Source organism: Carcharodon carcharias, chromosome 9 (genome assembly GCF_017639515.1).
Source record: "Carcharodon carcharias isolate sCarCar2 chromosome 9, sCarCar2.pri, whole genome shotgun sequence".
NCBI lineage: Eukaryota > Metazoa > Chordata > Chondrichthyes > Lamniformes > Lamnidae > Carcharodon > Carcharodon carcharias.
This window is the reverse complement of record NC_054475.1, coordinates 99,835,970-99,863,700: the sequence shown is the minus strand read 5'-3', so window position 1 is coordinate 99,863,700 and position 27,731 is coordinate 99,835,970. Positions and strand designations below refer to the sequence as shown.

Here is a 27,731-nt window from a genome sequence, read left to right as displayed (position 1 = left end):
TCACGTTGGTGCACGAGCAGCTTGTCGTCTCTGCGGGCTCCTCTCAGGGTGCTCTGGATGATGGCAGCAGCTCGTCCAACCCTCCGCCAGTGCCCGTGGCATCTGATGAGGTTGCAGCGACTAGGGAGATGCCAGCTGTGGCATGTGCCGATCCCGCCCAGTTGGGGCCAGTGCAGGCTCCATTGGCCAGAGGATAACCGCCAAGGTCATCAAGACCAACAAGACAGCACAGTCAGCAGGCTGTCTCCAATGCTGCTGCCAGTGAGGGTGGAGCACGCAAATGTATGTTAAAGGCACCAGGAGTACAAGAGGGACAGGTCACAGGTGATTTTATGTTAATTTCTGTTTACTTTATCTATGCTGGTCTGGGATTAAAGACCAGAAAATTCTATGTAAATAGTTTTGAACTGTCACAAGGTGTTAAATTTTGTTTTTGTCATCATGGCCTGTGTATGCTTCACCTTTTTAATTTTTGGTGCAGAGTACGCCAGAATGTAATACTGGATGGAAGTGGCTCTGAACTTTATTGCAAAGGCACTGCATTCTTTGTATTCAAATGAAAGGGTCCTTTCAGACATCCGGGATGGAGGGGGCAGTCCTGGCATGCATTTGAAACTGATCTTTGGTAGCTGAAGGGGCATTGGTTCAAGGCATCCTTGGTGTCCCTGCCTCCCTGGAGGTTACCTAGGTTTGGCTGCACACCCTCAGCATTCTCCTCATTGTGCTCATCTCCCAACTCACTACTGGATGCATCATCTGTGGCCTATGCAGCTGCATCAAGATCCCCTTCCTCCAGTGAGTACCCCCCTTGCCAACGCCAGATTGTGGAGAGTGCAGCATGCAACCACTCAGTGACACCCGCACTGGGTTGTATTGTAGTGCTCCCCCGAACCGTCCAAGTATCAGAAGCGCATCTTGAGAAGACCTATGGTCCTCTCTACCACCACCCTTGTGGAGGCATGACTCATAACACTTCTCTGCCTCAGTGCTTGGGTGGAGTAGAGGCATCATGAGCCACCTTTACAAGAGATAGCCCTTGTCACCAGCAACCATCCATGCAGTTGGGCTGGAGCACTGAAGAGCCTCGGCATCTGGGAGTGTCTCAGGATGTACGTGTCACGGGAGCTGCCAGGATACCTTGCACAGACATGCAGAATATACATCCTGTGGTCTCACGCTATCTCCACGTTCATGGAGTGGAATCACTTCCTATTGATGAAGGCACTTGGCTGACCTGCTGGTGCCATGGTGGCCACATGTGTGCAGTTGATGGCACCCTGGATGGCGGGGCAGTCCAGCAATTGCTGCAAAGCTTCTGGCTCGCTCAGCCTGGCTAGCCTTGTCCGTATGGTAAAGAATAAAGGTCAGTACCCGCCTGAACATAGCTTCTGTCACCAGCTTGGCTCAACTGTGGACAGCTGATTGGGAGACTCCACACAGATCACCACTGAGCCCTGGATAGAGCCGGTGGCATAGAATTTGAGGGCCACTGTGACCTTCAGAGCTACTGGCATGAGGTGTCCACCCATACAGTCGGAGCTGATCTCAGACCCAATCATCTGGCAAATGGAGACCACAGTCTCCCTTGAGAGGCGGATCCTCCTTCGGCATTGCATCTTGGACATATTGAGGTAGCTGCATCGCCGACTGTAAACCTTGGCAGCCGGATAGTGGTGACTTCCTGCTGGCCCTGTGCCCCTTGTGCCTGTGCATCTCCTCCCACAGGTCCCTCCCCTGGAAGCTGCATTGGAACACCTGGCCTCCTCCCCCTTCTGCCCCTCTCTTCCTCCTCAAAGGAGGTGCCTCCAGCAGAGACCACAATCCCCATTGTCAGGGTAAGGGAAGGCTGTCTGATATCTGGAAGGGTCCACACAGTCTGACTCCTCTAGGGGCCTGGCGGACAGCAATGAGTCCTGAAGTGAAGCCTGGAAATGCTCAGAATGAAGCCCCAAATAGAGCTGAAGATGCCAAGTACCAATAAGCAACCAGCTGTAAGCTACCTCCAAAATTGCTCACTACTCACACTGGCAATGCAGCTAACCCTTTTTATCCCACCTTTGGATGAGGTTTGTGAAAATGTCGGCTGGCTGGCTGGCTGCCCGTTTTGCCATGTGACGAGCAGAAAATCGCACTGGCAAGGTAAAATCACAGTCAGTTGGACTGTTAAGGGCCTTAAGTGGCCTGTTAATTAATGGCGGGCGCCAATCCAGCACTCGGGCGCGCCCACTGAGTGAAATATTGCGCTATGATGTCAGGACCCTTGCCCGATGTCATTGCACGCTATTTTACTCCTGATCAGGTCATGAACTACCTGTCCACAGGACGAAAAATTCTGCACATGAACTGGGACTTGAAAAACCAGTAGGATATTTCTCACGGAAGTTGAATGGACATCAGAAGAAATATTCAACTATAGAAAAAGAGACTTTTTTAAGTTTGGTTTCAACCTTGCAGCATTTTGAAGTGTATGTTGCAAACAACTCTTCAGAGACAATTGTATATACGGACGACAATCCTTTGAAGTTTCTGGAAAAGTTTCGAGATAAAAATGCCACACTATTCGGTAGAGCTTGTTACTGTAACCGTTCAATTTAAAAAATTATGCATGTGGCTGGTCAAGAGAATTCAATTGCAGATGCATCGTCAAGAGCTTAAATTCAAAAGGACTTGGATGTTGGGAAATTGAGAATGGACTGGAATGAACTTCATTCTTACAAAAGAATTGTGTATATATAAAACATATGCATAGTTGATATACATACATCGTAGTGTAATAGTTATTTTGTATCGCTAAGTGTAGTAAGTGATACAAAGTGGGTTGAGAAAATGAAAACGTCTTTGAAATATGACCTTTCATTTTTTCTGCTGAAGGAAGCGAAAAGATGGAGGTTATCTGTTTTAATATTTTTGGGAATATGGTGGTATTCTGTAAAGAAGGGTGTGTGTCCGTGTGTGTCCATGATTAATTCATGGGAAAGGTTAGTAACGACCGCTTGTCTGTGGGAATTGAGAGATGAAAGATCAAAGTACTAAAAGCATGCAGTTGCGATGAAAGACTATGGTGAAGTTAAATGTTCAAGTAAATAGGTAGGGTTTTAAAATTTGCATTAGGCAGGAGGTAGGGACTTGACTTTTCAGCTGTTAAATTTCAAAAGGTACTTTAGAAGTGACAAGGGACTTCTACAACTTACAATGGTTTCATAAGTAAACAAGGGAAGGTTATTAAATTTTATTTCACCCAAAGGTGGAGGCAACAGGAAGATGTGAAATATTTTTGTATTTTGGAAAAGTTAAGTTCAAAGAGGTGCTGAGGACAATAGAATCTAAGATGAAAAGGAAAAAGGATATTTAAGGAATGATGTTAGGTTGAGTTGTAGTTGGCTGTGTGGGGGAGATCTCTTGAGACCAGCTCTGTGCTGAGAAAAGTTGTGAATTTGAAGCAGCCATCCAGCTTGGAACCAGAAAAGTCTTTGTTTTCAGAAAGCAGTCTGTTTCTAAACTTTGTTGGATTTCCACACCAAAGTGGAAAAAATTGAGAAGTCTTGTGGTATACTTTACCAAGGTAGCAGCAGTTTTTGCCTTCAGTAATATTACTAATTTTTTTTATAAAGGAGCTGTTGCCAAGTAGTTTACTTGTGCGTTCTGACCAAGTGGGTTCTTTTTGGGAAATGTTCTGTAAGACTGTTATAACTGTGTAACTTTAACCTTGTGTGCTTAAGTTTTATTTTCTTCTTGTTAATAAATCTTTTAATTTTAAAATCCTAAAAGTGTTACAGGGATTCAATGCTTCTGGGATCAGTAGATTTCCCCTCGTTTTCAAAATACAAAAAAAAATGTTATGATCAGTAAGACAAGTTTCCCTCTGGGATTTGGCTTGCTCAGCGAATAACATCAGCTGCAGTCATAACATAATACTCTTGCTTCTGAGTCCATCATAGGATGACATTTTAAACTGATAGATTCCCCTTTTGGCCAGAAACCATAGTGAGTCAGGAATCCTATGGAATCTCCAGCGGGCTTTGTCGTTACTCTTTAACTGAGCCATGACATTGGCATCCTGCTTCCGGATTCCACAACTAATAGTGGAGGGTGGGTGGGATGACATGCTTAAAGGAAGGATTTTTAATTAAAGGGATCCCTGGCATGAATTAGAATGATTTGATTGTACACGGACTGCAGCAATGACAGGAATATAGGAGAACTGGAAAGACTACTTCCCCCAGTCCCTCACTCTTACCTGGAGGTCCTGCTGCAGGATCTGAGGGACTGCAGTGAGGTGATTTTTCTGAAGGATGTTAGGAAGAAGACAATCTCTCCAACCAAGCAGGATTGGATTTAAGTAGCTGAGGAAGTCAGCAGCAGCCGTGTTGTCTCTCTAACATGGAGAAAGTGCACAGAAGGATTCAGGACCTCAGGAAAATGGAAAAGGTGAATGGCATATCGCTTCAGGTGCCAAACTCCACACTCTGACTTTCCTAGCATTTTCCTGTACATCATTCCTCAGAGAAACACACCTTGCAGCTCCATTCATTCCTCTCTCTCCAGACTAACATCCTCATTTGACAATAGTCAACACCTACATCCTATTGCCCTCTTGCATCCATGCCTCACAGTCACTCTCCACAAATGTTGTTCTTCCAGTCTATCTACATAAGGCACTCCTAACACCATAACTCTGTTTTCTCCCCTTGCAGTAGAAGAGAGCACACAACCTCTAGAAGAGGTCCCGCATTTTTCCAATGAGTATCTCACTGCCCTCCTGGAGGAGGTGGCAGCACACAGAGATATCCTTGATGGGGAGGCTCCCCACCTCACCAAAAATGCTTGGGAGGAGCTGGCATCCAGGGTGAGCTCCCATGATGCGGTGAGGCGCACAAGAGTGCAGTGCCATAAGCGGTTCAATGAGCTCCTGTGGTCGGGAAGGGTGAGTACCATGTTGGCATGGGTCACTTAGCACAGCAGTTAGGACCACACCCCTCACCCCAGCCCCCCCCACCCATGCCTCAGAGTTCTTAAGAGTGTGAGTGGCAAATGTCAATGAGGCAGTATCTGGACAAGGGGGTGAGCCCTGGCTGCTTGGAATGAGTGTCTGCGGCTCCAGGGTCACAAATCGGCTGAGCCCTACAGTCTGGGGTTGGCCAGGTTGCAATGGCAATGCAGGTACAGTGTGGACTAATCAATGCTCCTCTGTCCTTTCAGGAGAAGACGTCTCATAAGAATGCAGAGAGGTTGTGCACTGGCCCCACCTTCTAATCCTGAGTAGATATAAGTAGGAACTGGATAGGTGCCATGCCATGCACCTCGGTCAACTGGCCGCCGTGAGGTCGGGTTCCACAGGGATGTAGGTAAGAGTGCAATGCACCGAGGTCAGAATATGTGTAATAGCAACCATTCTACCGTTGGCTCTATATTGATGTGAGCCTCGAACATGGAATCCCCATTGATAATGGAAAGTCAAGGGTACCCTGATTCAGTTGCCAGGATGTGTAATGACTTCAACTAATGACATGTACTTGTTCTTCATTTCAGGCTCACCAGAAGCCCATCGAGGTGAGGAGCCTGAAGACCCACCGCTGACCCCAGAGGACAGCAACCATAGAAATGCACCTGCGTCACACCCTCTCAGCCAGGCAGGCACCAGCGCTTCGGTGGCCATTAGATCAGCGGATAATATCTCGGTGCACAGCAGTGAGGGCACTTCACACTCGCTTGAGGTGCAGGCAGAAGCAGTGTGTGCCAGGGCACAGCAGTCAAAGGACTGCTGGAGACCAGGAACATGCTCAGTCGGTTGCTAATGATGTGTCTCTGGAGTCGTCCCTGAGTAAGCAGATGCTGGAAGTCCAGCAGGGTCTGACGGAGGATCTGGCGGAGATACATGAGGGAATGCATGCCATGGTATCTGTTGTGGAGGAGTCCATGCGAAGCATGAGCAATGCAATGACCCTCATGGCCAAGCACACTGCCTTCTCCATGAAGAGAGTGGCGACTCTCATGGAGAGGCTCCTCCAGGAGCTGAATCGGGTTCCTGGGGATGCGCTCTGACCTGCAAGCCCTCACACCGGCAATGACCTCAGGTGGCCAGTGTCAGTGTGGGAGATGGATTGGGTACCCTGTATCCCAGCTAGGTGCCCATCCATCAATGGCAAGCAGGGAGGTCCAAAGCAACCAGATTTTGGTGCAGGAGCTGCTTGTTGTCCCTGTGGGCTCCTCTGAGGGCGCACTGGATGAGGGCAGCAGCTCCTCCGCCCCTCTGCCAGTGACCGTGGCATCCGATGAGGCTGTGATGATGGGGGAGATGCCAGCCATGGCACTGGTCACTCCCTCCCAGGCAGGGCCAGCACAGGCTCCACGGGCCAGAGGATGCCCGCCAAGGTCATCATAGCCAACAGGACAGTAGAGTGAGCAGTCTGTCTCCAATGCAGGTGCCAGCGAGGAGGGAGCACCTAGATGTAACACTCGCAAGCAAAAACTTAAGCCCGTGTTGTATTTAAGAGGCTTTATCACTGGTGATATTTTTCCCCCCCACTTTTATGTTTATTATTATGTGTGATGGATAACACATTTCAATTTAATTTGTATTATGTATGCCAGGCACCACACCAGTAATTGTGTTTGTGCTGAACAAGCCTCTGGGTGCTTCATTAGTTCTCCAGGTGCAGGGTAACCCATGATGTTATGAGTGACTTGTTTGTCATTGAGCTTTATTGAAATGGCACATAGTGCACGTTGTTCACCAAGCAAATGTTCCTGTCAGGCCTGCAGCCCTGGCATGTGGTGGCGGTTCTTCTTTGGTAGGCTAGCTGAAGGAGCGTTGGATTAAAGCTTCCTGGGTGTCCCTGCCTCCCTGGAGGTTGCTGAGGTCAGTGTCTATCCCCTCAGCATTCTCCTGAGCGTGCTCGTCCTCGGACTCACTACTGGACTCATCACCTGCTGCCAGAGTATCTGCGTCAACAAGTTCCTCCACTGCGTCCCCCCTTTCCAGCGTCAGATTGTGGAGAGTGCAGCATGCAACCACTATCAGTGACACACGTTCTGGTATTGGAGTGCGCCCCCTGAACGGTCCAGGCATTGGAAGTGCATCTTGAGAAGATCTTTGGTTCTTCTACCACCGCCCTTGTGGAGGCTCCTATTGTACCACTGCTCGGCCTATGTTCTTGGATGGTGGAGAGGTATCATGAGCCACCTTTTGAAGGGATAGCCCTTATCGCCCAGCAGCCATCCATCCAACCAGGCTGGAGCACTGAAGAGCCTCTGCACCTGGGAGGTTCTCAGGATGTAAGCGTCATGGGAACTGCCTGGGTACCTTGCACATACTTGTGGAATCAGCATTCTGTGATCACACACTATCTGCACATTCATGGAGTGGAATCCCTGTTAACAAAGGCACCTGGCTCACCCGCTGGCACCTTGATGGCCACGTGAGCAGTCGATTGCACCCTGGACGCGGGGAAACCCAGCAATCGTGGCAAAGCCTCTGGCTCGCTCTGCCTAACAGGCCTCATCTGTGCGGTAGTGAGTGAAAGTCAATGCACGCCTGAACAGAGCGTCTGTCACCAGCTTGACAACTGTGGACAGCTGATTGGGAGACCCCACAAAGATCACCCACTGACCCCTGGAAAGAGCTGGAGACATAGAAGTTGAGGGCCACTGTGACCTTCAATGGCGCTGGCATGGGGTGTCCACCCACACAGTTGGAGCTGATCTCAGGGCCGATCCTCTAATAGATGGAGGTCACTGTCTCTCTTGAGAGGCATTGCACATCAGACATATTGAGGTAGCTGCTTCGCCACCTGTAAACCCTGGAAGTAGGATAGTGGCTCCTTCTGCAGCCCCTTCTATCTTGCACTTCCTGTTAGCCCTGGGCCCCTTGTGCCTGTGCCTCTCCTCCCACAGGTTGGTCCCCTGGACGCAGAATAGAGACACCTGGCCTCCTCCCCCTTCTGGCCGTCTCATACTCCTCAGAGGAGCTGCCTCCAGCAGAGACCACAATCCCCTTTCACAGGGTAAGGGAAGACTGTCTGATAGCTAGAAGACCCCAAGTAGTATGACTCCTCCAGAGTCCTAACTGAAGCCTCTTATTTCTGTCAAAGCAGCTGTGAAGCGAAGTTAAGTTGTCCTGTTCATACAAGCAAGTAGCAGCAAGTTTAAGCTAAAGTACAAACAACTCACATTAGCGAGCCTTCTCACCCCTCTTATCCCACCTGTGGATGAGGTTTTTGAAAATATGGCCTGCCCGTTGCACCTGTGCAACGCCATGAAAATATCACAGGTTAAATAAAACCACAGACAATTGGTGCCTCAAGGGCCTTAACTGGCCCATTAATTAATGGCATGCATGCCTCCATTGTCATCGCATGCCTGCCCAGTGACGTCATCGCATGTAGTTTTACATTCTGGCGTGTCAGGTGCGCGCACGCAAGCCAAATGTAAAATTCTGCCCTAAGTGTTTGGGGGTGAGCAAGGGTGGGTGGGGGCTGGTGTTTGGGAGTCCACGGTGGGGGAGGGCAACCTTTGGTTGGGTGTTGTACCTTTGCACGGGTTGGGAGGTGGGGAGAGAGTTAAGCAGGAGGTGTGGTAAAGTGCTGGCAGCAGCAGAATGAGGCCCTTAACTGGGCATTAATTGCCCACTTAAGAGCCTCAATTGGCCAACTGGTAGGCAGGCTGCCCAACACTACCACTGTCACTGGTGTAATTGTGGTGGGGCAGGGGTGGGCGGGTAGATGGCAAGCAGGCCACCCACTGGATATAACATACCCGTGCCAGCAGATTTGATGGTGGAGGACATGTTAAATCCAGACCACTATGTTGGGGTCTCACCTCCTTGCAGCTGAATCTCTGTATCCATCTGCCTGGCCCTGTGAAGCAGCATGTTCTTAGGAAAAAGCAGCTGGAGCACTCATACTGTTTCTCATACTGGTGATGCTGTTGGTGTTAGTGTCCTCTCCTCTTGCCCTTCAGAAGAGTTTGAGTTGTTCCCATGCCATGGTGAAAGCTGACAGGTGAAGGGACTTCCAAGATGTGGCAATCACCTGTTAAGCATTCTGAAAAGGAGTGCTCCTGTCACCTGGTCATGGCTGGAACTTTTCAGTTTCACTGGTCAGAGCTTCCTGGCCTGTCAGTTTCACTGAAGAGTCACTCCCCACTGTGCACGCACTTTGGCAGCCCTGGTGAGTTGCTGAAGGCTTGGGAAATAAGTCCACTGGCTGAGAAAGCCAGAATCCTTACTTAAACAGAACTTGATTAACTATTTGAATAAAATGGATAATTTTAATGTCTTACCTGACAGTTGCACAGTGGTTCCTCACCCGAAAGAAGGTAGGAAGATGTCAGGATCCAGACCTGACGCCACTTTTAGGGGAAAACAGTGGTGTCATTGTAATGTTACTGGATTACTAATACAGAGGCCCAGGCTTGTGCTCTGGGTGCATGGTTTCAAATCCCACCACAGTGGCTGGTGAAATTTAAATCCAGTTAATAAAATCTGGAATTAAAATGCTAGTCTTAGTGACCATGAAACCATTGTCGATTCTTGTAAAAACCCACCTGCTTCACCAATATCCTTTAGGGATGGAAATCTGCTGTCCTTACCCATCTGGACTATATGTGACTCCAAACCCACAGTAATGTGGTTGACTCTGAAATGGCCTAGCAAGCCACTCAGTTCAAGGGCAATTAGGTTTGGGCAATAAATGCTGGTCTTGCCAGTGACTCCCACACCCCATGAAACAATAAGTTTAAAAAAATTAATTCCCTAAACACAGTAAACCTGCCTCCCGTTGCCTGTAAAAATTCCATCCATCGTTCCCATACTCATTCCATGTAATATAAGCTGACACTTCAGTGTAACTCTATGGGACTGCTGCACTGTTAGTGGTGCCTTCTTTTGGATGAAATATCATGAGGCTCTATATTCCTGTTCAGGTGATTGTAAAAGATCCCAGAGCACAATAATGTCCTGGCCAACATTTATTCCTCAGCCTATGTCATTAACAAAGATTATCTAGTCAATTATCTCATTGTAGGTTTGTGAGACCTTGCTTAGGAAAATTGGCTGCCATGTTTTCCTATGTAACAGCAGTGGCAAAAGTATTTCATTAGCTGTGAATTTAGGATATTCTGAGGTTATGAAAGCCATTATATAAATGCAAGTTCTTTTTACTTCCATGACAACAAATCTAGTGTATCCATCCATTAGTTTTGAACAAACACAATGCAGGATCATTAATCTTGCATCAGTACATAAAATATTGAAAACCCAATAACAAAAATTAAAGCTAAATGATATTTGCAAAATACCCAGACACAATAAAATCACATTGTTTAGTACGGAAAATTACATCAAAATAAAAATGAGTTTAGGATAACTTATGTTCTCTAAGTTCAATAGAGACTCTGTATCTGTTCTTGTAGCTTAAATAAGACAAATATAACTGAAGTACATGTCATTTTTTGGCCACATTTTGCCAGCTAATTTGTAATACCTGCTTTTGTGTTAAGAGATAGCAGAAGTGTAGATAGTAAATAAACAACACTGCTGACATCTGGTGGTAGAAAATTGTGCATAACCATTGAAGCTATACACAAAACACATTTCAGAAATCAGACTATTGCCACTTAACTCTATTGGTGCCATGTTTTCTTAGGTACCAGGAGCTACTAGATTGCAATCAAGGTCCACATTTCCTATTCAGCTGTGGCATGCGATGGTTGGCTGTTCGCCTCGATCTCATAAGCATCATACTCATCACTGTGGTGTCAGCAATGATGGTTTTCATGCATGGAAGAATTTCACCAGCCTATGCAGGCCTTGCCATCTCCCATGCAGTCCAGGTAACTTCTAGTTACAAGCCATTAATAATATTTGCCCGTGAATGAGTAGCAAAACGGAAGCTGGCCAGCAAAGTAAGAAGATAGCCCCTATAATTATGGTTGAGTATTTAGCTCATTCTCTGATAGCTGTGATTTTATAAAACAGTTACTGATTTCGTTTAATTTATATTGAACATGTAAGATTTCAACTGGAGTGACCGCAGGGGCACTATGCTTGTCCTTAGTGCTCTGAGTTGTGGAGGAGGAAAATTAGCCAGGGCTCCCACTTTTGGGGCAGAATTTTACGACTGCGGGATTTTACATTCCTGCTGTCGTCAATGGGATTTATAACGACGCGCCGCATTTTATGGCCCTGTCCCCGCCAAAACAGGGCCATAAAATTCTGCCCTTGATTTCCATACATTGGGCCATCATGGAATGTGTGTAAACATTGGTTGAAGACCAGATCAGGTTCATCTGTGATGTCTTTCTCCCTTCATCCAGGGGTGCTCAATACTCACTAAGGTCACTTACTAATAATTTGGGTGAGATACTGAAGAACTTTTTCCTGAAAAGGACTTCAGTATGAGTCACTGCCTTCAGGAAAAGAACGAAAAAAAGGGTTAATATTCATTTGTGACATTATTAGAGAATATTATAGTATCCCATGATTCGAAGTAAGGATTCTAGGTTTACGGGGTGAGAATCTGTGGAGTGGCCAGAAAAGACCAAGGTAAGATTGAAAAAAATGCATTTATGCAGATTCCTTGTGAGCCAGAATGGGCAGAAGTACTCCTTCTGGTCCACAGAGATACATCCCTTCCCATGACATCCCCATAGCAGCCTCCATCCACCAAAAATTCTTGATCTTACCCTATTCTTCTCACCTACTTTGCCAGGATTTACATGGTGGGTTAACCTCCTCCCCATGACTTTCCATCCCCATTATTGTTGACATCATTCCTGCTGGCCTCAGAGGCAACCAATTTTAGCATTTTCAAATGAGACTTTGGAGTTAAAATCGTCAAGCCTCAGTTGAGGCTATCATATGAATTGCTGCCCACCTCACTACCCACAACCTCAGTTTCCATCCCCAAGTTCAGCTTGACCCCAGGAACTCTTTATATGGCCTTCCACTTAAAATCATTCTCTGCAGGAACTTAAATCAATGTAATTGCTTACCTTGCTTAGTCTTCCCCTTCTACAATCTACAGGCTTTTAAAATTAAAGCTTTGCATCATCCACTATTACTACTAGAGTTAATAACAGTTTTCCTCGTGTTTATCAGCTTAATATCCTGATCCATGGGCCTTGGCCTTTTACCTTACTTCCTCAATTCAAAAAAGAGATGTTCTCAGGCACAACTGAAAATGGGAACTCATCAAATAAGGGGCTGAGGAAATAAATCTCTGCCTTAAGAATGTCACAACATCATGTATTGAGGCAAGATACTTTTGTACTAATTAAAATGCATTTACATTCCTTTTTGAGTCATAATTTTCACTTCAAATTGCTTCCTATATCTCTGAATTATTTTTGTAACTTTTAGCTAACAAAATATTCATTTATGTCCTGATTATTTTCTTCCATGAGAATAACCTTTCTTCCCCCTTGTTTTTATCAATCAGCTGACAGGACTCTTTCAGTTTACGGTCCGCTTAGCATCAGAATCAGAAGCCAGATTCACATCTGTAGAAAGGATCAGGCATTACATAATGGTGAGTTTTGTAGCTCTAATCACACCTCAGATCACATTTACATTTTTTCCAGTAATTTATAGGTTAAATCTTACTTGTAAAACTTACTTGAAATGGAAATATTAGTCTTAGATAAATGCTTGTGTGAGAAGTATTTAAATACCTATGTACTCCATAGTGTTAAATTTCAAAACCAAATTACCATTTTCTCATCAGATACACACTGCTGAAGCTCTGTTCCATATCTGTGCTATCAAAACCATGTAACTCTAAGATGTGGGACAGTGCTCAGGAAAGCCTGAATGAAAGAACTTTATTTAAAAGCTATTATTCCTGTCATCATGAGGCAATCAATCAATCTTCATTACTAGGTTAGCCATGGACATTACAGGATGTTGCCATTAAGCTTTCCCATTGCTGCAGCTGTTTGCCCATTGTTACTTTCTCATTTAAGTCTTCATACACACTATCTTGGATTATCACTTTGGTCTTCCACATAGTCTTTGCTCAGCTTGGACCCATTTTATCACCTTTTGAAAGCACAGAACAGACTAACCCCATGGAACATGTGGGCGAGATTTCTAAGAGTACCTTTGTTCAATGAAACAGATGAAAATACTACTTCATTTTAGAATTTATTTATTAAATAAAGCAAATAATGGGTGAAAATCTATGGGGAGGGTGGTCTCCTGGCATAAATGCCAGGCTATACCACCACACCCACTCCAATGCTAGCTCTGCCAAAGTTTGTGGGATTGAGGTATGTCATTTATTTGTATGTCAGTGACAGGCACCTATATCAATCACTGCAGCACATCCAGGGTGCTCATCTACTCCCACAGGCCACAAATTGAGGTGTGACTTGTCAGTCCGGGCTGTGAAGGAGTGGGGAGAAGGAAGTGTCCTGGGTTGTCCCCAAAATAGCACTGTCCGCCCTCTTTGTAACAGGATCGAATATTAAGAGAAAGCTTTTCTCCTCCTCGGGGTCTGAGCCACACTCTCAACCTGGACTGCCTGGTGGACACCGCAAAAACAATTTGAGAGCCTGGTAAACTTGAGCTCAGAGGACATACTGCTGCTCATGATTTGCCAGCTCCTTACGAGTTCAGGAACACGGGACTAATACGGGAGGCTGTACCACTTATAAGGTATGTTGAATTCCCCAAGTCAAGGCTAAAACCTAGAACATCAGATCCTGTTCTAACATATATGCTTCTCGGTCCTCTTCTGGCAGAATTATAGGTGTATGCTGGAATGGTCTCTGATTTTCGGCCCTTGGTCTAATACTAATAGGGTCCTTTAATCATTGTTCATTTCGACGCTTTTTGCCTGTTAGACTGTTTATCCCTTAATAGTATATGACAGTTGTCAAATCATAACCACACTTACTATGTATTTTACCTACCACATGAACTAATTTAGGGTTTTCTTCCACACACAATAATCTACATCCACTCAGAAGTCTGTAAGAAGTGGTTCATCAGTTGACTAACTCAACATGGAATTATTTTCTACTGAAGTGTGACATGATCTTGATAGAGAATTTATACTATCTGATTGTGCAGTGCCTCCTTGTCTCAAATAAAAGCAGAAAACGCTAGAAATACTTAACAGGTCAGGCAGCATCAGTGGAGAGAAAAACAGAGTTACGTTTAAGGTTAATTACCTTGTCTTATCTTATCTTTCCTGTTTTGAACCCATAAACTGCTGATCACAAGCACCTTTGCACAGTAATATAGCCCCTCCTAATTCATGATATCATGGTAAAGAATCTACACCTTAAGAAAGACAATATTCTACTTAAGACAGCTGTCCCAACCATCTTTTGTGAGCAAAGCTCTTTACCATTTCACTGCCATGTTACTGTTACAATTTATTATCTTTTATATTCTGTATCACATTCAGAATTTAGAATCTGAAGCACCATCACATATTCCAGAAACAGCACCTCCCCCCGATTGGCCTCAGGAAGGACAAATTCAATTTGATGAAGTGGAAATGTGTTACCGTGATAACTTACCACTTGTGCTTAAGAAAGTTACATTTACCATCAAACCACGGGAAAAGATTGGAATTGTCGGAAGAACAGGATCAGGTATATATGTTCTGTTTTCTAGTAGTTATGAATTATTTTGAAAAATATTGAAATTGCTTAAAGAGGTTGCCAAGCGTTTTCAAATGCTGTTATTTATATGAAATAATGGCCAGGATTTTCCGGCCCCATCAAGGGCAGGATCCGCTGCGGGTGAGGTGGCACCCCAGCCATTGACTTGCGGTGGGACTGGAAGAACGCGGCGGCTGGCAGGTGCAGAAAATCCGACCGAATGTCAAAATTGTATCCCTGATTAAATTATCAAAAGTAAAGTGTCTTAATGTTACCAAGAAAATAATCTGTTTCCAACATGAAAGCAGAGGCTTAGAGTGCTGACAAATATTTATTTAATGATTGTTAGGCCCAGAGATCCCATTCTTACTATTTAAAATTGGAATTCTGCCTAAATTATTAATCCCCTGAATAGGAAGTCACACACAACGCAAAGGTAGAAAAGAAAAAGAGTAGTCATGACACAGCAGTTTGTAAAGGCTGAGTTATTTAAAATCCCAGAGGGAAACTTTAAACATCTGTCATAACCTATATTTTCAATTGGTATAATAAAAGCAAAATACTGCAGATGCTGGAAATCTGAAACAAATAAAAATAGCTGGAAAAACTCAGCAGGTCTGATAGCATCTGCGGAGAGGAATACAGTTAATGTTTTGAGTCCATATGACTCTTCATCAGAACTGAGGAAATATAGAAATGAGGTGAAATACAAGCTAGTTGAGGGGGGTGGGACAGGTAGAGCTGGATAGAGGGCCAGTGATAGGTGGAAGCAAAGAAGAGATTGCCAAAGATGTTTGGTATGTTTGAGTTGCAGCTCTAAATTCAGGAATAAGACCACCAGTTCTCGAGAGGTTTTAATATCAAACTAAATAAATGTATTAATTTACAATAAATTAAACACCTACACATGGCTACAAATTACTACTATCATAACTTTTAACACATTCCCAAATTAATCTCTACTAAGGCAACCAGAACCAAGAAGACTTAAACAGATACCAGGCAAAGCATTTTTCACCTTACAAATTCAAAATGAGGTTCCTTTCAATTTGTTCCTTTGCAGACGCAGTGGTAGGCTTACAGGCTTAGATCTTACATGCCTCTGACCTGCACACACAAACTGCTTTCTGTTATACCCAGCCTTCCCCTTTGAATGTAAATTTTCATTGTATCACCAGGCCCTTTGAATCCCTTTCATAGTACGAATTTTATGGGCAATATTTTCCCACCCTTTGAGGGGGGCGTGACATGCGGGAGCAGGCACGGGCTTCCAATCAGCGCCGTCATTGTATGTGGGTGGGCCAATTAAGGCTCGCCCAGTATGACGTCTGCCAGGAAGCGCTATGTGCTCCCAGTATGGGCGGAGGGGCAGATTCCCTCAGCTGGAAGTGTGCTCTTTTGCGCATGCGCACGGAAGAGCGCACAGATCTCTGAGACACAGTGCTGCCTCAGAGATCGGCTCACGTTTTAAACTTTAAATAAAGCTGAGAAAATTTTCCCTGCCATGTCCCCTCATGCGTAAGATGACACGAGATGACGTCGGTTGGAACTCCTGATATCACCATGCGTCATTTCAATTTTCAGGTTGGTGGGGGTGGAGCTGAATCAGCTGTGCGCCTGCCATCTGTCAACGGCCAATTGAGGCCATTTAAAAAGTAATTGAACTCGTTAAAGGACCTGCCCATCGAACCTTAAGGTTGCCAGGCAGGCTGGGAGCCCTGGCGGGCTTCAGAAAAAGCATAAAACCTCATCCACAGGCGGGATGTGGTTTCATGTAGGTTGTTAAAAATTTAATAAAAGTTTAATTAAAAGTGATGGACGTGTCCCAACTCATGTGACAGTGTCACATGAGGGGACATGTCAGGGAAATTTTACTTTTCCATATTTAACATTTTTGAATTTGATGCTGATCTCCCTGAGGCAGCACTTAGCCTCGGGGAGATGAGTGCGCTCTTTCATGCGCATGCTTAGGGAATCCCCCCTCCCTCCCACACAAGGCGCGCATAGCACTTCCTGGTGGACGTCATGCTGGGTGGGCCTCAATTGGCCCGCCCACGTAAAATGGCAGCACGCCCCTGATTGGGGGCGCCGATTGGAGGCATGCCCGCTCCTGAACTTCCCTCCCACCAAGGGGGGGGAAATTCTGCCCCATAACTTTTATTTTAAAATATTGAGAGATTTTTAAATCCTCTTGAAACCTCAACCCACCTGTGGATGAGGTTTCATGCTTTTTCAGAAGCCTGCCAGGGCTCCCTGCCTGCCTGCGAACCTTAAGGTCCATTAATGACTTCAACTACTTTGTTAATGGCCTTAAAGGTCATTGACAGGTCGGCCAGTACACAGCCGACTCAGATGCGCGCCCTCCGAACTGAAAGTCTGAATGATGTGCTGTGACGTTGGGACACATGCCCGACATCATCCCGCGTTGTTTTACGTGTCGGCAAGCGGGCCCTGCCCCCACTTTCTGACTGGAAGATACAGCCCTATTAGTAATATAAACATTGCTTGGTGTCTCCCAGCTATGTGCAAGATTTCACTCCCACTCTTGAATGCTTTATTCAACAAAATGCAAACATACCCTCTACCTTACTGTTTACATATCAAAAGTACTATACATCAAAGAACACAGACTAGCTGGTTTTAATCCAATTCACACATGCACACACAGACTAAACCTCTATTTAAAAAAAAAATTCCAATAACATTGGGCAGAATTGTGCCCTTGGCGGCAGGCTTGGCAGGGTGGGCATTGCACCATGATTTCATGCTGGCAGGCCAATTAGGCCCATGGAACATGAGCGGCTATGCTAAGTGCGGGCGGGGTGAGGAGGGCAAGCGGGCCTAGCGCAAACTTCACACATGCGCAAGAGAGTGTTTCAATCTCCCGGAGGCATGGAGCTGCCTCAGGGAAATGAAGCGCAGTTAAAAAAACTAATGAAGAAAATAAAAATGTCATAAAACATGTCCCCTCATGTGACTCTGTCTCATGAGCAGGGGCATGTTTTTAATTCAAGTGTGAAATTTTTATTTTATTTTTATTTGCTTTAGGAAACCTCATCCCGCCCATGGATGAGGTTTCCTAAGAAGTGCAAAGGCTGCTTGGCATTTTCGCCTGCCGCCATTTGTAAGGTTGGACAGGCAGCGTAAATTTGAATTTAATGACTTTTTAATGGCCTTAATAGGTCTTTTAATTATCGGCAGGCGCCCGCTGAACGAAAAAGCGCAGGACTGCATGATGATGTCAGAATGCTCGCCTGATGTCACCGCACATCACTTTACGCTCGGCTAGGTCAGGCACGCGCCCACCCGCTGATCTAAAAATTCTGGCCATTATATACATTAATATCTCTTCCTGACACTTTGCCTATGATACTTATTACACATGTATTTCATATTTATGGAGTATTGCAATGTGAAATTTATGTTACTGGTCTACTGATAATGTAATGGATCTCAGTCATGCTGCTTATATCATCTCATGATAGCTCATGACATCATTTAACACAGTCTACACTTGTTAATTCAAAGTTTTTTTGTGTTTAAAAACCTGAATTAATCAATTATTTGAATAAAGCAATGCAAATAACATAGCGTGTAAATTTAGTGCACAAAGGTTAACTTTGTCTTTCTTGGTTGTAATCTTTGAATTAAGCAATTTTGAATTAAGAAGAGAAGGAGTAGAGGAGCTGCAAGCAGCATCACTCTGACAGTTCATCTAGGGTCGGGATATTGAATCGTTAATTACTGTGTTGAAATAAAGGACCGTTTACTTCTCCAGATTCACACAACTTGCATTTAATAATTCTGATTACAGATTTTAACTGCAATTTAATCTTGTAGAAATATTGATACACTAAATTTCTCCACCATTGTCATTGTTATTAAATATGCAGTTTTGCTCTTACATTCTTGAGACTTGTCATTAGCAATTAGTATAGAAGAACAATCTTGTGGTGTGCATGACACTAATGAGAACTTTATTGTTGTAATGCCATTTAAAAGTTTTAAGAAACTTTCTCAATGGTTTAAAAAGTACCTTTAATAACGGAACCATTTGGGGAAATAGCTCTACTGTTTCTCAACATGATTCCCAACCAGGTCATGACGTCGAGAACCTGAGCTGTCTGTTGTTCAGTCAAGAATGTAAATGTTAGACCATTTTGTTACATTTCTATATGAAATACTATCCAATGGAAAATCAATTTACCGTATGGGTAGAAAGGAGAAAATTTGATGTCCTCAGACCTCCCACTGCAGATATTACTCTATCCCCCTTTTAAATGGAGTAGATTATGTGGTGGTTGAATCATTTTATGAATGGAAAGCAACTTGAAGGAAGAAGATGAATACTAACCAAGTATCAATTTACTTTGTGTATCATGTTTTATACACAGGGAAATCATCCCTGGGAGTGACACTGTTCAGACTAGTAGAAATTTGCAGTGGTTCTATTACTATAGACGGTGTGAAGATTAGTGACATTGGATTAGATGATCTGCGAAAGAAGCTATCCATTATTCCACAGGAACCTGTGCTCTTTGTTGGGACAGTCAGGTATGTATCTGTTTTAACTAAGGACACTGCCAATCTTGGCACAAGATTTAGGGATGTGTAGATTAGTCTTTATATAGCTGAAGTCTAGATCCTAGGAGTAGCATCACAACTCTAGTAACCATGAATGCATATTATGGAGATTTTTATGTTTCTATGTTTATTTTCAGGTCAAACCTTGACCCCTACAATCAGTACACTGATGCTCAAATTTGGGATGCATTAGGAAGAGCTCACATCAAAGAAAATGTAAGTACTGGTTAAATATGAGTGACAAGTAATATCTTGTTTGCATCGCGTGTACCTTGTAGATGTTATTTGTCTATAGTATTTAAGAGGCCATAATATTGCCTCTGATGGCATAACTCATAACTTTGTGTCATCAGAAAACTGCCTTGTCACATCACAGACACAAAACAACACATACAACATATTACAAATCATTAGAACCAAGAAATACAATTTATTAAACAAGTACCTGTATTTGTAAAGTACCTTTTAGTATAGAAAAAATCCCCAAAGTGCTTCAAGGAGGTGTATTTTTTTGAAAACTCTATAACAATGTTCCCTCTCAACTGTGTGGCTGTGATGTCGCATAGCAATCAGGAATGGGAACAAACAGCCTGCGTAGAACCACCATTGCCTTTAAGATACACGCATATGCAGCTGCATGTCAACCTTAAAAGGACCTTGCAGTGCAACTAGCAGGCCGTGCGCAGCAGACATAAATTAGAGGGAGCATTGCTCTATATTGAGACTGTCAGGATAACTTTAACGACAGTGACAAGTTGTTTTGCTAAATCTCATCATATAATACTTTGTGGCAAGTTATATTTGTATCACTGGAGCAAATTAGCAGTTGAGACATTTGAAGGAATATTTTGTGTAGGTTATGTAGACAAGAGACTTGGATGACCCTGCTCTGTGATTGTCACTGTTGCGATTTAACTCCTGTAGAAATACAATTTTTAAAATTTGGTGAACTTCCTTGATAAGCCTGATTTATTCATTCGAACAGCAGCCATTCTCACTTTATTTATTGATTAGTTAGGTTTCCCAGTTGAATTCCATTGTTTGGCTGGGTTCCCTTACTGCAGCAGGATGCACAAATATGTAGCATTCCCAGCTCCAGAAGAGCACATCTTGCTGCAGCAGTATGGTACTTTCCATTTTCTTGTACAGGTTGTTACATTCCTAAGAATTTGTGAGAACAGTACAGTAATGAAATTAGATCACTGAAAATTGCAATGAGATCACATCTATTGTACAAAGATTCCATTGTCAGAAATAAGTCTGAACCACGTACTTGGTCTGGAGTCAAATATAGCAATGATTTGAGAGTTATTTGTTATTCTCTGACATAACTAAATGAAGGCTTTGAATGTCTTCACACAATGACATGCTGTGTTATTCTGTGTGTGTTGGCACCTCCAATCTTTAAATCTTAGGTGCAACTGAAAACAAATTATAGAATATACACTGCTACTGATTGGTGAGTTTTATTCCACACAAGTGGCATAAATTTAGTTCCATACAAATTCACTAGACACATGCTTCAGTACAGCACCTTGGAATGAAATTGAGTTTGGTAGTGGCAATTATTTGGCACTATGGGTACTATTTGTGACCAAAATGTTTTGTCCACTACATGCACACACACTTCTACTGTGAATCACACTGGGCGCCATATTGGTGAAGATACTAGCTAGAAGTATACAAAGCAGGAAGATCATGGCCTTACTACTGACATCAGCTGAGCCATTTTGGAGCTCCACACTCCAGCTGATGTCCTCTCTTCGCCTTACACAGCTAAAGCAATATAGTTCCAAGACAGGATGCTGTGAGACTTGGAGGGGAACCTACAGGTGATGGTATTACCACATGTCTGCTGCCTTCATTCTTCTAGGTGGGAGGTTGCAAATTTGCAAGTTGCTGCAGTGCATCTTGCACGTGGTACACACTGCTGCCACTGTGCCCAGGTGATGATGGGAGTGAATACTTAAGTGATGGATAGGATGTCAATCAATTGGGCTGCTTCGTACTAGATGAGCTTCTTAAGTATTGTTGGAGAAGCATTCATCCAATGTGACAGCCTCTGAGACAGAACAGGAACAGTAAAAAAAATTGTAATTACTTTAAAATGTTTAGGGAATCTGTAACTTTTTTTAAAAAAATGTTTGAAAAGGACTTTAAAGAGTTTTGTATCACTTAAAAAAGGAATCAATTATCATTTATGGATAATAAATTCTGGCCCATGTGACCTGGTGACCCTTGACCTGGAAGCAGGACCAACAGGAAGGAAGTTAAAGTATGAAGGTATATGGCAGACAGAAAAGAGGAAAGGGAACAGCTGGATAGAGGAGGTGGTTTGCAAGCCTAGTTGGAGAACAGGATTCCTGAGCAGCCAGAAAGCATGTTTAGGACTGCTATTGCTGTTTCTTTCAATTCCGAATGATTGAATGTCCAGAGTCAGCTAGACCGTGTGAAAGTAAAGACAGTTCACACCACCATGAATGATATGAGCTGAGAATTGAGGAGGCTTCAGAAAGAAGTGTGTCATTGTGTAGAAGACACAGGGTGAAACCCTGTTTATGTGGACACTGCTTCCTGTGGAAGGAAAGGAACTGGAATTCTGCCCGAGAAAGATCCAAGCTCAGAACTCTGTGGCTGAAATTGGGGCCATATAGGTGGAGTGGATTATCTGTAAGACCTGTCAGATCTATCTTTGGGCCAGGATTTTCCAGTCAGTGCGCAGGGGCGGGCCCGTAAAATGACGCACGGTGCCATCAGGCGTGTGTCCCGACGTCATCTTGCGAAGTATTGTTCGGCGGGTGCGCACCAGAGTCGGCTGCGCACCCACCGATAATTGATAAGCCTATTAAGGCCATGAACTAAGTAATTAATGTAATTGTTGACACTGTCTGTCCAACCTTAAGGTTGGCAGGCAAAAAGGCCAAGCGGCCTTCATGTTTTTTAGGAAACCTCATCCACAAGCGGGTTAACGTTTCCTAAAGCTTTTACCACTTAAGTAAAAAATTAATATAAAAAATAAATGACACAGTCACATGAGGGGACATGTCTCATTAAACTTTTAATGTCTGTAAAAAAAATTGTTTTAAAAACCACTTCACTCTCCCTGAGGCAGCTCCGTGCCTCAAGGAGATTGATGCATTCTTTCACACGCATGCACGAAAGAGTGCTGGCCCTTACTCTCCCTCCTCCCCCCACCTGCACAAGTAGCGCTAAGCGCTACTGCTCGCACATTATGCTGGGCGGGCCTTAATTGGCCCACCCACGTAAAATGGCGGTGCGGAGCCGATCGCAGGTGGTGGTCGGCTCCTCAATCGCTCCCATCGAGCCCAGTCGACACAGGAAAAATTCAGGCCTTGTTGTATCTGCTATTCCATCTGTAATTTATAGTTCGTACAGACCATGATATGCCTGTTAATTTAGATTTAATTTATACTGATTCTGATTCATGTTAAATAAAAGTTGCAAAAAGTGAAATCTTGTTTGGTAACTTTTTTTCAATTGGAGGTTGTTCAATAAATGTGGTTCTTTTGGTTTATGCATCCCCTTGGGGATTGTAACACAGGCAAGTGGAGACTATTCCATCACACCGCTGACCTATGCCTTGTTGATGGTGGACATGCAAAGGACACTTGAGATGAGTTACCACAGAATTCCAAGCCTCTGATCTGCTCTGTAGCTACAGTATTTAAATATCTTGTCCAGTTAAGTTTCTAGTCATTAGTAAACCCAGAATGTTTGATGGAGGGGGATTTAGCATTGGTAATGCCTGCTCCCATTGCTTTTTGACCTTGTGAATGAAAGACTATTTCAGTATCTGAGGAGTTAAAGTTTAATAGAAGATTAATTGTGCAACTGAGTTGTCTGCTTTGAACATACTGCTCTGGAGGCCAACCAGACTGGTCGGACACGATCATCCTAACCTGCAAAATGACTAACAGCTCCTCACAGCCAAATGGGTGGCCCCTTGGCAAGGTGACTTCTGGAGCAGGAGCGGATGGGATTGTTAAAGAGGAGGGCTGACGGGTGGAGCAAAGCGGTTAAGGACCACCGGCAGCAAGTTGGATTGAGCAGCGCCTGCTGTGATGTCAGGTGAGTCATGCAAACGGCTGGGTGCCACAAGGTGTTTAAAAGGCATCATCAGCAATGGAGCTGTCGATGCCAAAGAAGTAGTGATAACTTTGCTCTGAAGAAGAGTCATATGGACTCGAAGCGTTAACTCTATTTCTCTCTCCACAGATGCTGCCAGGCCTGCTGAGTTTTTCCAGCATTTTTGTTTTTATTTCAGATTTCTAGCATCCACAGCATTTTGCTTTTATCAGGTTGGACTGAGATCCTATTCTTCCTGGCTGCACAACAATGATGGCAGCCATTGCTAAGTTGCTGAAGAATCCAGAGTGGAGCTAGCCCCGATTCCCAGGGTGCACAGCAGCGTAGCACGAGGGTTTTTTTTTTGCAGACAGTAAATTGAATGTGAGGGGCGAGTTAAAGGGGAGGGGTCTCAGTGGAGCTGAAAACCTGGATATTCGAGAAATTTGGAGATAACTGTTGGGACACTGGGGCGTCCAGTGAAAACTGGGACTGACCTGCTAAACTGTGATGCCTGGTCATCCAAAGTTATGATGGGTACTGAACACTGCAATGATCAGCAAACGTCTACACTTTCGACCTTGTGTTAATGGGAAGGTCATTGATGAAGCAGCTGAAGATGGTCGAGCCTAGGAGACTAGCCTGAGGAGCTCCTGCAGCGATTTCCTTGGGCTGAGATGATTGACCTCCATAATCACAATAATCTTCCTTTTGTGCTAGGTATGACTCCAACCAGTGGAGAATTCCACCACTCCCCCTCCCTCATAATTCCAATTGAGTTAAATGTTGCCTTGATGTTAAGGCCAGTCACTATCACCTCACCTCTTGAATTCCACTTTTTTCCATATTGGACCAAGGCTGCTGTGAGGTCTGTGGCCGAGTGGTCCTGGCAGAACCAAACAGCATCAGTGAGCAGGTTATTGCTGAGTAAGCATCGCTTGATAGCACTGTCAACAACTTCTTCCATTATTTTGCTAACGATTGAGAGTAGACTGATGGGGTGGTATTGGCCAGATTGGATTTGTCCTGCTTGTTGTTGACTGGACATACCTGGGCACTTTCCACATTGTCAGGTAGATACCAGTTTGTAGCTAAACTGGAAAACTTTGGCTTGAGGCCCAGCTAGTTCTAGAGCACAAGCCTTCGGTACTACTGCCTGGATGTTGTCGGGGCCCATAGCTTTGCTGTATCCAGTGCCTTCAGCAGCTGCTTGATATCACATAGAGAGAATCAAATTGGCCAGGAACTCAGGAGGAGGCCAAAATGGATCATCACTTGGCACTTCTGGCTGAAGATGGTTGCAAATGCTTCAACCTTGTAACTTTGCACTGATGAGATGGGAATGTTTATGGAGGCACCCCCCATCAGTTAATTGTTTAACTATCCACCATGCATGACCGGATGTGGTAGGATTGAAAACCTTGATCTGAGTCATTGGCTCTGGGATTGTTTAGCTTTGCCTGTCCTGTTGTTTGGCATACATGTTGTCCTGTATTGTAACTTCATCAACTTGGCACCTCATATTTAGGTATGCCTGGTTCTCCTCCTGTCATGCTGTCCTGCACTCTTCATTGAACTATAGTTGATCCCCTGGCTTGATGGTAATGACAAAGTGAAGCAATGCGGTTACAAATTGTGGTGAAATATAATTCTGCTGGTGCTGATGGCCCACAGTACCTCATGGATGCCCAGTATTGAGCTATCAGATCCGCTTGGCATCTACCTGATGTGGATTGGTATTAATGCCACACAACATGTTGGATGAAGAAGATGGGATTTAATCCTTAAGGACTGTGCGGTGGTCACTCCTACCAATACTGTCATGGACAGATGCATCTGTGACAGGTAGATTGGTGAGGATGAGGTCAAGTAGGTTTTTTCCCTTTTTGTTGGTTCACCATCTGCCGCAGGCCAGCATGTCAGTTAGATCCTTCAGGATTCGAGCTACCGAGATGATGAACTTGGAAGCCCCCCCACCCAGGGGACATTATGTGCCCTTTCTACCCTCAGTGCTTTGTGCTATCCAATATAGCTTCCTTTGCGTTAAGTTCAGTTTGCCGTCAAGATAAGGTCAGAACTGCAATTGCCACCTGATTATCCTTAACAATCTTTCAGGGTAAGGCACATTAGTGCACAGAGAAGAAAAAGCTTTGCTTTGCATCTATCCTGTGTACCAAACCTCAGAATTAACACCTTTAAACTGATGAAAGCAAAATGTTACCAAAATATTTATGGTAAGAATGAAAATAAGCTTTTATTTTTTGAAAGAAAATCTGGAATTATTACTAACACATCATATTTTTGGATGCATGGATTCACAGATAACACAACTGAATGAGAAACTTGACTTTGAAGTCATGGAAAATGGAGAGAACTTTTCTGTGGGAGAGAGGCAGCTATTGTGTGTAGCCCGGGCCCTGCTTCAGCACAGCAAGGTAATAATTTCAAAGGGAACCTTTAGCAGCTTTCACAACTGGAAACAAGTATTGACCAAAGTGAAGAATGGCCAATCATTTTGAAGTGTTCACAAGATATGGACTTGAAATCCAAAGTTTTTGTTGAGATATTTCAGGTGCTAAAGCACAAAGTGATTCTGTATCGGGAATTTAAATAAGGAACTTTCTTAATTTTTGTTACGTCACTTCTTCAAGAACATGAGGCTTCTGAAGGGTTTAAATAATGTGGACATTTTAAATGTAACGTTAGAAGTAATGCTAGTAGAATTGTGATATAAATTATAGGAATTCTGTTACAGCAGACAGTATAGGCTGGATTTTATGTTCCTTGCCTACGGTTTGAATGTGGAGTTCACATAAAATCCAGTGGGTGGCCTTCTTGCTGTCCACCTGGCTGCCCCCGACCTGCCTGAAATTTTAGAGGGTAGAAGAAGCATCAGGCAGCTTGCTCACCTTTGGACCTATTGAATCTTTTAAGTATCTAATCAATGGGCCTAATCCCTCCCCCCTCCCATGCCAAGCGGTAAGCCCAGCAACTTTAGCCACATGAGCTGGTGTTTGACAAGCATGGGGGAGAGACATCCTTTGCGGATCCCTTGCTCCCATCAGTGGGAGCCCCCCCAACCCCCAGGTCATTTCCCCCTTTTAACCCTCCTCCTGACCTCTTGAACCCAGCCCCTCATCTCCCTTCCTGAGACCCCTGACCCCAGATTAACTTGGGCTCCTTGTTGTGGTAGGACTGCCTGTGGTCTCAGCAGCGGCCACTACTCCCAGCTGGTGCTGCTGGGACTACAGAGTTGCCAGCCATCCGATTGGTAGTGCAGCTCTCTAAGGCGGGACTTCCCCACCAAGAAAGAGGTGGAAGTCTTGCCTTAAATCAATTAATGCTGCTCCCAGTGTTAAATTGCTGTGGGACAGCCATTGGGATTGTGGGTAGGCTCTCTCTGACTCTAGTCGGGGCATGGGGCTTGGCGGGAACCACAGCGAGCTCTATGAATGGGTTAAAAAGACAATTAAACACATTTCTGATGAGAGAAATTATTTTGATTAATGGTAAAAAGCATTTGGGTGGGGTTGAACTATGGAAAAAGTATGGTCTTGCTGTCATTCAAAAAACAAATATTGTATTTGATGTCACTCCATCCAGAATAACTCATCATCAAAAGGTAATGTATGCCAAGCCAAGTAAATTGGAGTGTTGTATGTAAAGACAGCAATCCTCTCTGAACACAACCATTTGGTAATGGCAAAAACTTTTTATGAAGAAATTTCCTTTCTATTGTAATTATATTTTTTGGAGAATGTAAAGATGCTCTATGAAACACTGAAGTTTGTAGATTGCACAAATAAAATGGTGGTGGATCCCTTTTTTCCTAAGGTATGTCATTATTTTTATAACACTGCTTTCTAAACTGACCACCCAAGAAACCAAGAGCTTCACAGGTATGAACATGTCAATAAGGAAACTAGGGGGAATGAGATACTACATCTAATTGTTGATTGTAATCCTTATGTGGTATTCAACCTCCATTTGTGAGAATATCTGGGCAACAGTTCCCACAAAATTATTAGATTTAGCTTGATCAAACTAACTAAAGCTGCTGAAAATTTAATGCTAGCTCCAGATTTTAAGAGAGCTGGATTTGCAATTTGAATCTAATTAATTAGTCTTTCCAATTAGACACCATGAAAGCAAAGTGTAATGTCATCAAAACCACCTCTATCCAAAAGGAAACTCTGGCCCAGAACTTCCAATCTTTAGATTGTTGTATCTCAGAGGTACCACCCCCCCAAGACGCGCTGGGGGACCCCTCGGTAGATCCGACGCATTGACTTCGCGGGAATTGCTCAGGAAGTTGGACTTCCGAAAGGCAATTCCCCTGCATCTGGAACAATCTGAAACTCGGAGTAAAGTCAGAGACTTTGGATGATTCCGACTCATTTACCAAAATAGTTCCCCAGGAAACGTTAGAAGGATTAAAACCAGTTGTAACT

At 44.1% G+C, this 27,731-nt stretch overlaps 1 protein-coding gene across 1 annotated transcript in view; it reads left to right on the top strand.

Moving 5' to 3' along the window:
* The window catches only part of LOC121281907 (multidrug resistance-associated protein 5-like), a 252,076-nt gene that overhangs the window by 218,344 nt on the left and 6,001 nt on the right, over positions 1–27,731 (top strand). The window contains exons 24-29 of the mRNA XM_041195071.1: positions 10,644–10,830; positions 12,438–12,527; positions 14,412–14,601; positions 19,005–19,164; positions 19,332–19,410; positions 25,602–25,715. Of these exons, the coding sequence (XP_041051005.1) occupies positions 10,644–10,830; positions 12,438–12,527; positions 14,412–14,601; positions 19,005–19,164; positions 19,332–19,410; positions 25,602–25,715 (820 nt within the window). The remainder of the gene's footprint in view (positions 1–10,643; positions 10,831–12,437; positions 12,528–14,411; positions 14,602–19,004; positions 19,165–19,331; positions 19,411–25,601; positions 25,716–27,731) is intronic.